The sequence below is a fragment of the Rhineura floridana genome, chromosome 10 (genome assembly GCF_030035675.1).
Source record: "Rhineura floridana isolate rRhiFlo1 chromosome 10, rRhiFlo1.hap2, whole genome shotgun sequence".
NCBI classification, from domain to species: domain Eukaryota; kingdom Metazoa; phylum Chordata; class Lepidosauria; order Squamata; family Rhineuridae; genus Rhineura; species Rhineura floridana.
Window position 1 is genome coordinate 26648910 of NC_084489.1, and position 15655 is coordinate 26664564.

The 15655-nt window shown below is 39.5% G+C and overlaps 1 protein-coding gene across 9 annotated transcripts in view; it reads left to right on the forward strand.

Annotated features, from left to right (window-relative positions):
- Positions 1–15655, forward strand: part of GADL1 (glutamate decarboxylase like 1) — a 120036-nt gene that overhangs the window by 59211 nt on the left and 45170 nt on the right. For 8 of the 9 annotated variants that reach the window (XM_061587961.1, XM_061587960.1, XM_061587957.1 and 5 more), the window contains 3 exons: positions 4540–4739; positions 9209–9260; positions 13001–13090. In XM_061587961.1, the coding sequence (XP_061443945.1) occupies positions 4540–4739; positions 9209–9260; positions 13001–13090 (342 nt within the window). Of the gene's footprint in view, positions 1–4539; positions 4740–9208; positions 9261–10250; positions 10592–13000; positions 13091–15655 lie in introns of those variants that run through there. The other variant, XR_009758280.1, reaches the window with a different exon arrangement.

Here is a 15655-nt window from a genome sequence, read left to right on the forward strand (position 1 = left end):
ACATCTTTGTCTTTGTTCTCTCTCTTGAGCCATGAGGACAATACCCAAGTCTGGGCATTGCGCCTCCAACTTAGTTAGTTGATTAGTTAGAACTAGGTATGCCTTTCCTATCTACTATGTATTTCTATAAATAAAGTAGCTTTTCTTATTTTTCTAAGTCCTCTTGGAGGCTGGGCCTGGCAACCAAGAGGTTGTTTGTATCTTTAAAAGTTGTGCAGGGGAAGGGAGAATTCCACCTTGTGGTTTTTCCCATTACAGTGTTGCAAGAACACCTGCACTTGGCTGACTTTCTCTTCTCCTAAAAATACAGGATCAGTCTCAGGCCCTGAGCCTGGCAACCCTATGGAGGATAAGGTTATGAATGGCTGCTAGTCACAATGACTATATGCCCCCTCCAGATGAAAGGTAATATGGCTCTGAACACCAGTTTCTGGGGAACAACAGCAGGAGAGGACTGCTGCTCTCATGTGCCAGTTCTTGGCTTCCCAACATCTGGTTGGCCACTGAGGGAAACAGGATGCTGAACTAGACCGGTCTTTGGTCCAATCCAGCAGGGCTCCTATGCTGTGCATGGCTATTTTGTGTCTTTTTAACCTGCTCCCTCGATGCTAAATTTTAAACAGAATTGATTGATATTAACTTTTCTCTCTAATGGTCTCTGTAAAGGATTGTTAAAACCTTCATTCTTAGGAAGGCTTTTGGATTATAAATGGCTACTCCCTTCCTGAAGTAGTTTTAATTGTTAGAAGCTGTCTGGTTACATTATTTCTGATACCTGTTTGTGCTCCAAATTGTGTGTCTGTGTGTGTGTGCTGTCTGAGTGCTTTATAGCTGCAGCAGGGTATTATTATTGTTTGTTTGTTTTGAAATGCTTACGTTATTGTTTTATTTATTTATTTATTACATTTATATACTGCCCCATAGCCAAAGCTCTCTGAGCGGTTTACAAAAATTAAAAACATTGAACATTAAAACGAATATACAATTTTTAAAACCATACAAGTTTAAAACCATGAAGCACAAATAAACAAGTTAAAAACAGACCTGGGGTTGTTTTAATTTACTCTGTTTTCTCATTGAAGAAATGCGGGATATAAATGTTTTTAACAAATGAATATTAAAAAGATATGCATATAGTAAATATCTGTTCTAACCTGTTAGTACCCACAGAAGGACATCAGATGGGAAAATTGGCTTCTTTTCAATCTAGAACTTGTATTTTGCACATGACACTGAATAGCTCATGTCAGGTTCACATTTTTTTTATGTTTTGCCTTAATATATTTCCCCTCTATTTTTACAGCTTTGACAGAGTTATCTATGCTATATTGTAAGTTAGATTAAAGTATGTACATTTAGTTAAAGAAATATAGACACTTTCATTAAGTGTAATGTCAGGCTTCTTATATCATTTCCTACAGCAGACAGGCAAGAGACACAAAGAAGTGGTATGAAATACTAAACATCTTTTCTGTTCACAGTGGGCATCTTTTAGATTCAATTTTAAAAAGGAGTGTGTGCTCCTTGAGAGATGATATTCGATAATATTTTGAATTGGTGTGTGGTTATATAGCCTTTATGCTCTGCTAAGAAATTGTGCAAGTTACCTCTAACTGTTTAAGTCTTTAACTCTTTGCCTTGTAAACCAATTATATTTTCAAGTCCAACTTATTTGATGGAGCCGAATCAGAATTGTAATCTCCCCCATCACAGTATTTAACTTCTTTTTTAGCTTTTCTGTTTCTTCCCCTGCTACCACCACCACCACCTTCTGATTGCATGCTTCCAGTGCCTCTTTGTTCAGCACCTCTTCCAAGTTACCATCCACACCCTACTTCCACCACTCTCAAGTCTGACCTCTGCAACTCTAATCCATGTCAAATATTTCCACACTTCCATATGTGCAGATGTTCATAGTTAAAACGTTTGATGGTTCTTGGTGCAGAATTTGGACCTGTTAGATACAGAGACTTTGCTTCTTCTCAACCTTTTATTCTTTCAAGTGTTTCTCCATATCTGCTATGATTCTTCCCTATGTCTGATTTTGTGACTCGGTGGTTAGAAGTTCAACTGAGCTCTACTAGTATAATGATTTGCAGTATATCTGCAAGGGTTTCTGATTTGCCTGAACTGATGGGCAAGTTATCTTTCTGAGCTTCAGTGTTTCCCAGCTATACAATTGGACTTTATGATTAAGATTGCTGATGCAATTTGCTGTTTCTTGAAATTGCAACTAAATATGCGCATACCGCTGTCATGTCTTGCCTTGTTAATCACTTAACTTTCAGGCTCCATATTCCTCACTTGTAAAAGCCAAGTATTAATTGCTTGCCCCCTTGTGCAGGTCTTAGTGTGGTTCTCTGCTGGCCAGTTTTAGAGCTTTGCATTTGTAACTCAAAAGGTAAACTTGACCTGCAGATTATCCCAGTTTGTGGTTCATGGGCTGCAGTAGGTATTTAGCTCTGTCCCCTGAACCACAGTTTTGTACCTGGCTCCAGATGTTGGTCCTCAGGGTTCTAGTTAAAAACAAAGTAGACCCTGCAAGCCTGGAGGCTGCTTTTTCTTGATATAGATTCCTTGTACTGGATTCCCTTTAATTTAGACATGCTAGGGATTTAATGTGAGACTTTCTGCATGCAAAACATGTGCTTTAACATGAGCTATGGTCCTTTCAAAGGTCTGTCACTTTCTCAGCTATGAGAACCACACTGGAAATATATTACATTCCTGAGCATCCAACATGTAATCCACATACATTGAATGAAAACTGCTGTCAGCCCCAACCAGCATGAACAGCAATCATTTGCAAGATAACCACATTGGCTAGTCCTGAGTAATCCTATATTAGTGACACAAAAACCACATAACGAGAGCTGGCGTAGTGTAGTAGCTAAGATGTGAATTATGGGCCAGGTTCAAATCTTACTTCTGTCACAAACTCACTAGAAGGGCTTCATCGATGTTTTTGTACATTTTCTGCGCACAAAAGTGACAGTCGGTGTTAAGCATTATTCTGCTGAAATCTCAGTTGAGGTTCTGTACTGAAAATGTTAGATTTTTGTACAAGCCCACAGCAGTGATTAGAATGCTGTCTTTAGATTATTAAGTCAAATCCTGAGTTTAGAAAATGTTATAATTTGAGGGTGGGGATGAGAAGTCTTTCTCTTTTCTTCTGGCTTCTCCATATCCAGCAATCTTTTGCACAACTATACTTCTAAAACCAATAAAATTTCATAACAAGTATCTGCTGTCCCCAGGCTTTTTATTGACTTGTTTATTGAGACATCTCACTTTTCATTTCAATTTCTTACTTGTAGGCCTGTGTTTCCTGTTTCTTCAGTGTTCTCTTTACATGCCTGTATCAGATAACTTTGCTGTGCCTGAAATCCATTTTCAAGACACATTCAGTGTAGTTTAATATTCCAGTGCTCATCACCACTCAGATGTTTTGTAGTGACACATTCTGTGGAATTAATTTAAAGAGTAAAAAGCCCATGAATCACTGAGTGAAATAATTTCATTTCAAAATTGGAATTGCTGTGTAATAAAATGGTTTCCCTACTGTCAAGTTATAAATGCAAAGTACTGAAGCATTTTCAAGAGAGATCAGAGCTGATACTCTACTTAAGTGTATCTTTATGGTGCAAAGTGAGCAAGTTATACGATAACATTTAGAGGCTGGACATAGTGATAATGACACATTTCATTGCATTGCCCAGTGGTGCAGGTGCTAGCAGAACGCTTTGAGGACGTGAGTGGACATTTGGCTCCAAAGCCACCACTGAAGATTGTGGAAGAAATCACGTAATCCAGAAACAGCTTCAGCAACAATCTATTTAACAGAACAATCCTATACATATGTACTTAGGAGTAAGCCTCACTGAGTTCAGTGGGACCTTCTCCCAGGTAAGTGAGTATAGAATTGCAGACTAAAACATAAAAAGATCCTGGCTGGGATGATATGTCTATGTATTTTAAGTATGAGTTCCTGAAGCTCCTTAGTTGTTGTTGAGCCAGTTTCTGGAAAGAGATTGCAGCAGTTGTTAGTTCTGCTAATATTCCCAATTGCAGGACAGACAAAGAAGGGGGTAGTTCAATTCAGCATGAAGTTTGTAGGGATTGGATGTGCTGAGTGATTGTGGAATGAGACCAGTTTCCTTGCATTAAATTTAAATTACAGCAGATCTCTTTTGGTGAATAGAATGAAGTTCCTAAATAAAATAACATGAATAAAATGAAATTCTTAATATAATTAGAGATGAGCTAGCTACCAAGTACCTACATTTTGGGTAACCCAACTTTTCATTACATTTCCTTCAACCTTCCCCCGTTTTCAAAGACATTTGGAATTGCTGAGTTCATTTTACAGGTGATACCATTGTAACCAAGGGTCCTGTTTTGAAATTATAGCTCCCACAGCAACCCCAACACTTAAGGAGTTGTGCCTTGTAAAAAAGAATATCCAGCATTTTTAATTACTTGTCATGAATATAGTAAAAGTTTCTAATGCTGCTTCATCTTATGTTACATCTAAAACAGGACTTGCTTAAGAGATGCTACTCTGCCAATGCATCATATCTGTTCCAGCAAGACAAGTTCTATGACGTCAGCTATGACACAGGAGACAAATCAATCCAGTGTAGCAGAAGAGCGGATGCATTTAAATTCTGGATGACATGGAAGGCCCTGGGGACAACTGGCCTTGAGGAGAGAGTAAACAGAGCCCTTGCATTAGCCAGGTACTGCCTTTCAATTCTGAAGGTTTTGATGCCATGCAGTTAATGAATTATTTGTTGTGGCAAGATCAGCCCATTAAGTTTAAAATGCATTTTTACTGATTACCCTAAGGTGAAAGTATAGCTTGAAGAATTAGGGATCCTGAAACAGATTGGCCCAGTTCAGACATTACAAAATTGGTCGTATAAACCATGGTTAATTGGATTGAGAGCAAGTGCTCCCTTCTCTTGGGTACTTCAATACAATGTGTCTAGGGTTAATATCTGATTACAATACTGACTTGCAAACCAAACCAAATCTTGGTTTGCAATTCTGCTGAGTAGTCAGAGCTTAAACCACAATTTCTTGGTTTGGGTGTAACAGAAAACTATAAACTAACCCCAAAAGTTAGTTTTTAAACAAAAATATCTCAGTCAGACTTGTATTTAGAATATTATTGTTCTATTGGGAATAATAACATTCCTACCATTAATTAATGGATCTATGGCTATGGGCTTTAGCAATTATTTCTTAACTAATCAGTTTCATACAAGTTAGAGAAGTCAGGCAGATATGTTGAAAACAAAGCTATCATGATTGTGCTAGTTAGATGTCCTTGAGGCCTGTTGAATAAACTGTAATCCTGTCTATTTGCAGCACTTCTTGTAATTCTGTGTATATTCAGAGTTTGTTGGTTGAGTCCCCCTATCAGTAAATGAATTGTTCTTTATCAAAGTCATTATCTCCAAGTTCACTTTGCTAAGAATATACAGATTAATGATCCTGTTGGGATCAATACTTTCCTTTGATGGTCACAATTTAGCCAGTGGTATATCTAAGTGAAAGTGGCACTGTTTTCCAAAGAAGAAAACTGCCTTCATCTGATAATGACTAGTAGTAATATTCAGCACAGTAGCTAGCTGAAGCATTAGGCACCAATATATTACAGCTGAAACATTAGTTTCTCTGGGCAGTAAGCCAGGTTTGTTAACTATGTGACCAACTGTACTGGACGTTTCCGGATATGTTACAGTAAGCTTCACTCAGATGCTGCAGAGATAAAATTTCAGAATCCCTGAATATAGACTTGTTTTCATTCTGGAGCTCGCCTACTGACCTTATAACTTGAGGTCAAGATTTCTTTTGCATCTCCAGACTGAACTGCAAAGGTTTTTACTTGAGTTGCAATATGGTTTGTGTTTTGCACTAGCCGCTGCATATTCACCATCTCTCGGTATCCTTCCTTTTTTCTGGGGAATATTGGCCTTCATAGCTTCTTAGTAGACTGAAGATCTGAAGCTTATGTTTAGCCATTTTCCTTACAAGAGCTTTGTATTTTAAGATAATTGCAATAGAGTGCTTGGCCAATCCCTTAGGAAATGTTCTGTGTGCTTTGTAGCAGTGCTGCCAAAATCACATTGTTAATTTGTGCTAGAGTAATATGTTCCAAAGCTATGTTTGCCTCTGTGCTTGTGGCAAAGCATCACCACTGTGTGTTCCTTGGGTACCCTTGGGTAAGTCATACCTCACATCCTGCTTGCTTGCTTTGTCTCCAAAATGTGAATAACAGCAACCTGCCATGCATTCCTTTGGGAAGAAATGAAGAAAACATTCTGCGTTTTAAAAGTTGTAATCATGCTAATACAATGCTAAGCATGAATTTAAATTATAGGTGTTTTTTCTTATAAGGATACTGCATTCATTTGGACAGTGCTAGTGGCAACAGTTCACCATGGCAATCTGGTTGCATGGATATGTGTTGAAGAGAAAGAAGTCACATGCACAAGTCTTGTTAACAATAAACATCTTGTCAACTCCCCATGCTCTGACATAAACACTCTGCATAGTGTTCTCTTTATTGACTCCTTGGGCAGTCTTGGTAAAATAGCTTGTAAAATGCCAGCCTATAGCGTACAAAGGCTATTCTATAAGTGCAGAGCCATTTAAAACCAGGTTGTATTTTATTTTATGTATGTACCTTTGTCTTCATCAACTGCTTCTTGTGCTCAGGGTATGCTGTGAAAGCCAGGGCACCAAAGCACAGTGAAAGGAAAGGCCATTGTGGAAGGCCACTCACCTCATTTTGTCAGATCTTTTAACCAGTATCAAGCTCAGGGGAAATGGTTTCTTTGTGTTTACTGCAGAAACCAGCTGTGTGCAGTGTGTATTGTCTAGAACCTGTGATGTCATAAACCCACCTCCCTGCAAGGCAGGCTGGTTCTCTAGTTTTTTTATGTTTGAGGTGCATCTTACACATTGTTTGATTAAATGTTCATTTGTCCTCAACAAATTTAAAATAATTCAAAATGAACATTTAGTTGAATAATGTACATGTCGCACTTTAAAAAAAAATAAAAGGAGACTACCTGCCTAAAGCATGGAGGAGGGCAAGACAAATGACTGTATCAGCAATTGAATCACTTATAAGTTTTCTGCCATTCATTCAGAAGGCAGGAAGAAGCTGGATTCATCCTCTGGAGAAAATTGTGCAGCAACTCCTTTTTCATGGTACATTTGTACACAGCCTTAGTTTAACACAGTCTAGTCAGAGAACAAGAATACTGTAATGAATGAAAAATTATATGTCAATAATACCATGGAGCAGAAGTAGTGCCACTTTTCCACATAAGGACACCATTGGTTAGAGTCCCTTGGGCTCCAGTTTTACATGTACAACAATAAGAACTTAATATTCTCTGTTCCCCCTGCTTGTTTCCCCTTGAATTCTTCATCAAGTTTTTCTTGAGTAATTATAATGTATTTTTATTATATTACATAAGCCGCTTTTCCTCTGACACATTATAATGCTGTGGCAAACCTTGGCGCAATTGTGAGTTGCCACTGGCACAGGGGAATGTGGTTAAATGGTGGAGGGGGTGGTGGAAAGTAAGAGAAAGGGAATTGGGGAAGGCTTGGGGAGAGGGAGAGGGAGAGCAAAGTGATAAGTTGCCTAGTCCAGGAAGAAGATGCAGAACTGGGCAGGGAGGACTGAAATAACCAGGGCTAATCTTCGTCCTAAATGCAGCAAATCTGTCTAGGTGTAAAGTGTTACTTTGAAGAAACCATAGTGGGTCAGCTGAATCAGTGACCTGATCCATTTGACATAGTGTAGATTAGGCTGAGTATTAAGCAATATTCCAACCAATTAATTCCAGTTAATTAAGCTTCAGCTAATATATGAACAGAGCCATTCAGGAACAGTTGACTGATACATTTAACTCTTATTGGAGGAGTTTGTTCTTTTTCCACTTTTGGTTGGAGAATATCCACTTCTCTGGAGATACTCTGAATGTAGCAGTCATAGGATTTTCGTCTTTGCTTTGTGACTTTGTTCTTTGTCTAAAGTTGGGCTATATTTTGAATTCTTTAACTGTTTCTGCCATAATGTGGCATGCTGGGGCAATCTATTTTAACATATCTCTGGCTTCTTTGGTTATCTGAAACAAATAATGATAAAAACAGATGCATACTTTTGGGGAAAAACTGTATAATCTGTAACACCATGAAAGATGGCAAAGCATTGTAGCATTCCAGATGGTGCTCTTTATTAGTCCTCCTCCATTTGGTGTGTGAGATCATTTGGGGTATGTGCAGGTTATAGCCCTCAATATGGGGTGGGGTAAGATACAAAAGAGCAGAAATATAAGTACAGGTCATGTAAATAAATTGTTCTTTAATTTATTAAATGTTAACCAAATAAACATGTTGTTAAAAAGTCCAAAATGCTTGCCAGTCACCAGTCTTTTTGCTGCAACACTGAAAGCCAGGAGCATGTTTATTTCTAGTAGAAAATCTAGCTAGAATACTACCTGCATGCTTTTCCTTCTGTCTCTTTAAATAAAAGAAGCCATCTCATGACTATAGGCTTGGATACCTTGGGAATTAATATTAAGTTAGGGAAGGGCTGTAGCACAGTGGTAGAGCATCTGCCTTACATGCAGAAGGTCCCGTGTTCAATTCCCACCATCTCCAGGTAGGGCTGGGAAAGAACCTCTCTGAAATCCTGGAGAGCCATTGCCAGCCAGTGGCCCAATGGTCTGACTCAGTATAGGACACCTTCCTATGTAATTCTGCAGTTAATTTCAACCACTGTTGTATTATTTTGAGTTCCATCACCAGGGATCCTTAATAAGGACCCTTTCATATGCCACTGTGGGTGCTCTTGCAAACCCTGCCAACCAGACAATGGCCATTTCAGACAAATAAATTGTCCCTAGTTCTTGGACCATTTTTATGTCAGCATAGCGAACAGAATTGAAGGATTAGTTTTATGTTCAATCCAAAGCAAATACATATTTTTAGGTATGAGCGTATATATTTAGTAAGACTTGTAAATCTTGTACCTTAGGATCAAACTTAATTGATAATTAACCTGAGCCATGTGTTTAAAAATGTATCTCGTATATTTGAAGATTTAGGCAATTGACAGGATGTTAAAACTAAAATGTTAATGCCTGCACATATTCATGTATATCTTTCTGTTTAATTACAGATATCTAGTGGATGAAATTAAGAAGAGAGAAGGATTCCAGCTGCTGTTGGAGGTTTGTGTCGAGTGCAATTCAATATTGTGTATGTACATTGCAACAAACATTTTGAAATAGGTGATGCAAGTCTATGCAATGTAAGCAGTATTTCATATCATCAGTCTGATTGCTTCCTATGCCAGTTTTGAGCAGAGCTTGGAAAAGTTACTTTTTTTGAACTACAACTCCCATCAGCCTAATCCAGTGCCCATGCTGGCTGGGGTTGATGGGAGTTGTAGTTCAAAAAAAGTAACTTTTCCAAGCTCTGGTTTTGAGTTGGGGAGAGGAGACTTTTAGAATGTAAGTAATTGCCTAACATGTCATTGAAAATGGAAAGAAATAGGCTTCCAGCTGTAGCTGAAAACAACAATACATACAATGTTTTCCCTTGATTTAAATATATATATAAAATTGCTCCACTCATTGTGAATATTTTCCATCCAATTTTAGTATCACATAAGCAATGGCAAATTGTGAATAGCTTTGGGCTTCCTATTAAAGTGTTTTCTCTGGGAATTTTAGGGTCTAGCACAACAGTTGCTGTACAATCATCAGTATATCCAAAAACTGCCATCTATGAAGAGTTTCTCCAAAAATTTAAAATCACACCCATGTGTGAGCCAGAGGCTGCCAAGCATGGTTGAATGAGTATAATTTGGTGTCTTGATGTCTAGTCCAGCCTTTCCCAACATTTGAGTCCCCAGATGTTCTTGGACTACAATTTTCATTGGCCCCAGCTAGCATGGCTAATGGTCAGGAATTATGGGAACTGTAGTCCAGCAAAGGTTGGGAAAGGCTTGTCTAATCTATAGAATGTAAGTGCGAGGAGGACTAGAGTACCAACAAGCCATGTATACTCAGTGCTAACTAGAAATCCTGTTCCTGCTCCAATTACATAGATATATGAAGTAGCATTTACATTGAGTGGTGCATCAGGATAGTGGCTGCTCTCCAACATGCTAGGAAGAGTCTTTCCCAACCTGCTGTTTGTGATCCTTTTCCTTTGAGATACCAAGCTTTGAACATAGGAACTTGCAAATCTGTGCCACGAGAGCCTGGCGTCACGGACCTGGGATCACACTCCCTGTCTTTCAGAGGATGAGCCCAGGGATTTGGAGTGGTTGAGAGAAGGTCCTCAGGGCCAGTGACAGATGTATGTAACCAACCAGAAGCAGTTGTGCAAGAGGGACCCATCATGCCAGTACCTCTCTGGCCAAAGGACGGCACATTGTCCTTGACTTGGAGAACTCCAGCTCAGAAGCCCTCAGAAGTCTCCCCCATTACATTGGAATCAATGGCTGCTACAGCAGGCTGGGCTCCTGTGAATAAAGAGGCTCCTCACATCAAAGGTGAAGCTAGCTACTGAGATAGAACTGTAGCTCCCATTTAAGGCTCTGTCTGACTACTCTTGGAGCAACATCTGAGCTCTTCTCTCATTGAGGCTCCAGCCTGCATGGTGCTGTCCAAGACACTAGTGTTGTCAGTACTGCTGAGAAATGGCATCTCTTGATGGCAGTTCTATAGCATGAATTGATGTAATGACATCACCATGGATTGTGCTTCCAGATCAGATACGGGTAAGGATAGGCACAATATTTCAAGTATATTTAGTATATCCAAAGGACACTTGGGGAATATTCTTAGCAAATTTTCTCAACAAAATTGTTATCTGGGAATTTTTCACACTAACTGTATCCTAAGAAAACTCAGAAGAAAAATTCATGGGTTGTCAGGCTTCTATCTCAGGCCTTTCAAAAACTCAAAACACAGAAATAAGTGAATTTTGAGGAATGTTCAGTGTCAAGTGGAATAATAATATTTTAATAATAATAGCTGTTTTCAGCTTGAAGCAGAAATCAATTCAAACCTGAGCAAAAATCTAGGATTGCCTAACAGAAACCTAGGCAGTATAGATAGACATGAAATGGAGAGGATGGATCAAAGATACAGTGAGGAAACCAGAGAACAAAGGAACAGGAAAAAGAAAACCCACAGCTGTCTAGATGAAATGAATGTTTAGATGCAGATCATGGAAACTGCTAAAGACATTAGTTATTTGTTTATTTGATTTATATCCCACCCTTCTTCCCAAATGAGCCCTGGGAGACAGCATTATATTTCATCATATATGAAATTCAGTGGCCTTGAGTAGATATGAATGGAAGATAGGTACTTTTAAAAAAAGTGGGAGAGCCCTTTTCATGTTTCAAGTAAAAAGAAAAATTCTGCAAATCCCACAAGAAAATCAGAAGGGGCTTGAGGCACTTCTGTTGTGAGTGATCAACAATCACAGAATTGGCCACCCAAAGTTAACACATTCAGGGTATAGATAGCTTTTAGAGGGATCATCATGAGTAGCCAGTCACCAACATGCCAGAACAATGGTGGCAGCTGTAAATGTTGATGTACTCCATGTTGGCAATTTTTGTTATCCTTCCTACTGTAAGCAGCCTTCACCAACTGGGTGCTGTTCAACTGTTTGGGCCTACAGCCCTTATCAGCCCCAGCCAGTAGATGTTAGAGCCACGTCTGGAAGTGTCCTGAGGAAATAATTAGTTCCAGTTTAGCCCAAGAGTGTTATGATACTCCCAGGGATTTTCTAGATGATAAGCTACAACTGTCATTTGATTAGATTCATTAGGTGAAGATATCACCTCAGCCATGAGTGACTGTCCTGGCTAATCTGTATAATCTGAAATGAGAAAAAGTACAGCTGGTGATAGCAGTTCATAGTGTTTGTTTTTATACAATCAAGCAATCAGCTAACTGAATTGCTGTCTGAGAAGCAAAAAATAAAATTGTAACAACATAAACTGCTGGCATGAATTTTGCTTTAATGAATAGAGCCAGCCTGTTTGCTTCATGAAGAACAGTTTTTACTTAATGTGGCAGATAGCCATTGGGTCATTTAGATGCAGACTATCTGTACCTAGCAATAGTCAGATGATATCTCCCTCTCTTTTTCCCTAGAAACAGCTGAAAACTAAATTCAGCATTCAGCAAGAGCAACTCTATGCATACCTGGGCCTGTTCATGCTAGAGAAAAGCTTAACTTCATCTCATTTCATAGCGGCAGGTGGTACACTGGCTGATCTCTTCCTGCTGACAACTGTATTCTCCTTGATGATTAAACTGTATTTAATACATTCTTTGAAGGAAGGCAGAAAATGATATTATGAATAGAACCAGTGCCCTTTCTTGAAAGAATTTAGCATAGCTGGTGGTTTCTACCCACTTGGGAGGAAGATTAGAACTGTAATTGAGGTAGTGTTCACATTGGGGGGGAAGTGACAATGTGCTCTAGCTATTCCCCACTTTCTGCTCCTTTATGTTCTCGCCCCCCCTTTTTAAAAAAAATCAAAAGTGCTGAAAAGAACTTAGTATGGGTGTGGGAAATTTAATATACCTGCTGCTGTTACTTCACAAAATAAAGGTCGGTGAAAAGGGGAATTTCCTTATTTAATTTGTGTTTGAGTGTTGTGTGTGTGAAAGAGACAAACGATCCTATATTTTGGGTGGATAGGAAACCTGAAATAAATGGTCAGTTCTATTCACCTTTATGTTGCTATATAGAAATATTGAATGTGACTGGCAGCTAATAACATTTAATGAGATTGGCAGCCCAGATTTCTTATTGAGCTCATGGTTGAGGTAGATTTGCACTCTAGCTTTATTGACTCTCGTATCTGTGAAGAATGAGTACATTTGCAAATTTCCTTTTCTATGCACCCTGACTACTTTCATATTTTTTTCTTTAGCCGGAGTATACAAATATTTGCTTCTGGTACATTCCACCTAGTTTGAGAAATATGGAGAGAGGACCCGAGTTCTGGGAGAAGCTCAGTCATGTGAGTATTGCATTTTGTTCCTAGGATTGCTGACTTTTTAATATTATGCCTTAATCAGTTGTGTGATAAACAGAAATTGAGTAGGTGTTGCTTTTTCCAGTATGCAGCGTGCTGATAATAACTTTGCCTGTTGGATTTCTTGTCACCCAGCTCTTATAGAAGCCCTGTCACAGGGGATGAAGTCGGTAACCCTAGTTATGGATGGTGTTATGGATTTCTGCTGCTTATATGCATTGGAATCAAACTGAAGTCTACTTCACAAACTTTCAGAGAGCTATTTTGAACCTAGATAGATATTCACAGGATTTTAACATTAACAGATAATTTACCTTAGACAAGGCTAATTGAGTTTCTCTCTTAATATACTATGCAGACATTATACAAGCCTTCCACTTGCTATCAAAGCTGCTAACAGATGGCTGACCTGAGAGAAGATGAACAATAGTGTCTGCATCCATTGTCTAGACAGTGCATCCATTACCTGTTTTAGACATTTAATGTCCTTGGGACTTTGCATTATCAATGGATAATATAAGTGAAAAAACACTTAAGGCTGAAATCCTAATCTCACTTACCTGGATGTAAGCCACATTTAATTCCGTAGGACTTGCTTCTTCGTAAACATGATTAGGTTGTGCAGCCTACAAAAGGAAATAGGAATCAGAAAAAGACAAAATTAATCACAAGCTTTTTGGTAACATTTGTAATTCTAATGGGAAATACAAGTACTTGGGGATTAAAACACTAGGAAAACACCCAGCAGGTGGTTTCTTAAAAGAACCATCTTTTCTCAAAAGATGCAGAACATTGAGGAAGTTGTACAAAAAGTCTGCAATAAGAGGTTTATGGGATACTTTGTGCTGTTGATAATGCCTTGTTTCAGGCACCCCTTTTCCCACTGTCTTTAATATTTTATATAAACAATAGGCATATGAAACCAAAGTTAATATATATAAATCTGACAGCTTAACCTGTTATTTAAAACATTTTTATCCTGCTCTTCAGCCAAAACGAAGCTCTAGAGAGGCTTACAAATGTCAATGATAAGACAGCCCCCGCCCTCAGGCTTATAGTCTAAAAGACACAGCACAAAAGTAAAAGGGATTGGGAGGGAAAAAGCAAAGTCAGCACTGCTTCTTAGGGCTCATCCAGACGACTGCAAAATGTGTGACACGCCCGCTATGTGTGTTCATTATTCTTTGGTCGTCCAAATGACGTCTCGCGCTGTTACGCATTTTCGCGGGTTAAATCCGCTCCTTGCAATACTGGCAAAACTGCGATTTGCTGTTTAAAATCGGGAATCATCCTCTGTGCCTTGATGAGTTAGGATGCAATACCGCGGACTTTACAGCTGATGGGCAGTTCTTGGGCGTTTCCCCTTGCCCCTTCTCCTCATTCCAGCTAATCACGTATCTGCACTTTTGTGCATGTGCGAGAATAAGCCCGGGAAAATTGAACCAATCATGGCAATGGTGGGGTGTTGGGGGGGGGTCTGCAACTACTGCGCAGATGCATTTTATTTTTTGCCAGCCTGCAAACTGGGCGGCCGCTCTGGGTGAGATCTGCAATGCACAGCAAGCAAGAAGGGGGGGGGGTCAGTTTCAGCCTGCCTCCGAAAGCTTTGTCAATTTCATTCTACTTATTTATTTATTTTATTTTTATTTATTTTATTACATTTTTAGACCGCCCTATAGCAATAAGCTCCCAGGGCGGTGTACAGCATAATAAAACAGGTTAAAATACAAGTGGATGTAAATACAATACACAATAAAACATAATTAAAAATTTCCAATTTTAAATTCAAATTTTAAAATTTTTAAAATGCCTGGGCAAAGAGGTAGGTCTTTACCTGGCGCCGAAAAGATAACAAAGAAGGCGCCAGGCGTATCTCATCAGGGAGGGCGTTCCACAGTTCGGGGGCCACCACTGAGAAGGCCCTAGCTCTAGTTATCGTTCTCCGTGCCTCCCTATGCGTTGGGACACGGAGAAGGGCCTTCGACGTCGAGTGCAGCGACTGGGTAGGTACATAGCGGGAGAGGCGTTCCGCCAGGTATTGCGGTCCGATGCCGTTAAGGGCTTTATAGGTAAGAACCAACACTTTGAATCTGGCCCGGAAACATATTGGTAGCCAGTGCAGCTGGGCCAGGACAGGTGTTATATGATCAAATTTTTTTGTCCCAGTAAGAACTCTGGCCGCAGCATTCTGCACCAGCTGAAGTTTCCGAACCATCTTCAGAGGTAACCCTACGTAGAGTGCATTACAGTAGTCCAATCTAGAGGTTACCAGAGCATGGATAACTGTGGCAAGGTTCTCCCTATCCAGATAGGGTCGTAGTTGGGCTACCAGCCGGAGCTGATAGAACGCATTCCGTGCCACCGAGGCTACTTGAGCCTCCAGTGACAGGAGCGGATCTAATAAGACCCCCAAACTACGGACCTGCTCCTTTAGGGGGAGTGTAACCCCATCTAGGGCAGGTCGGACATCAACCATCTGGGCAGAGAGCCCCCCCCACCAACAGCATCTCAGTCTTGTCAGGATTGAGTCTCAGTTTATTAGCTCTCATC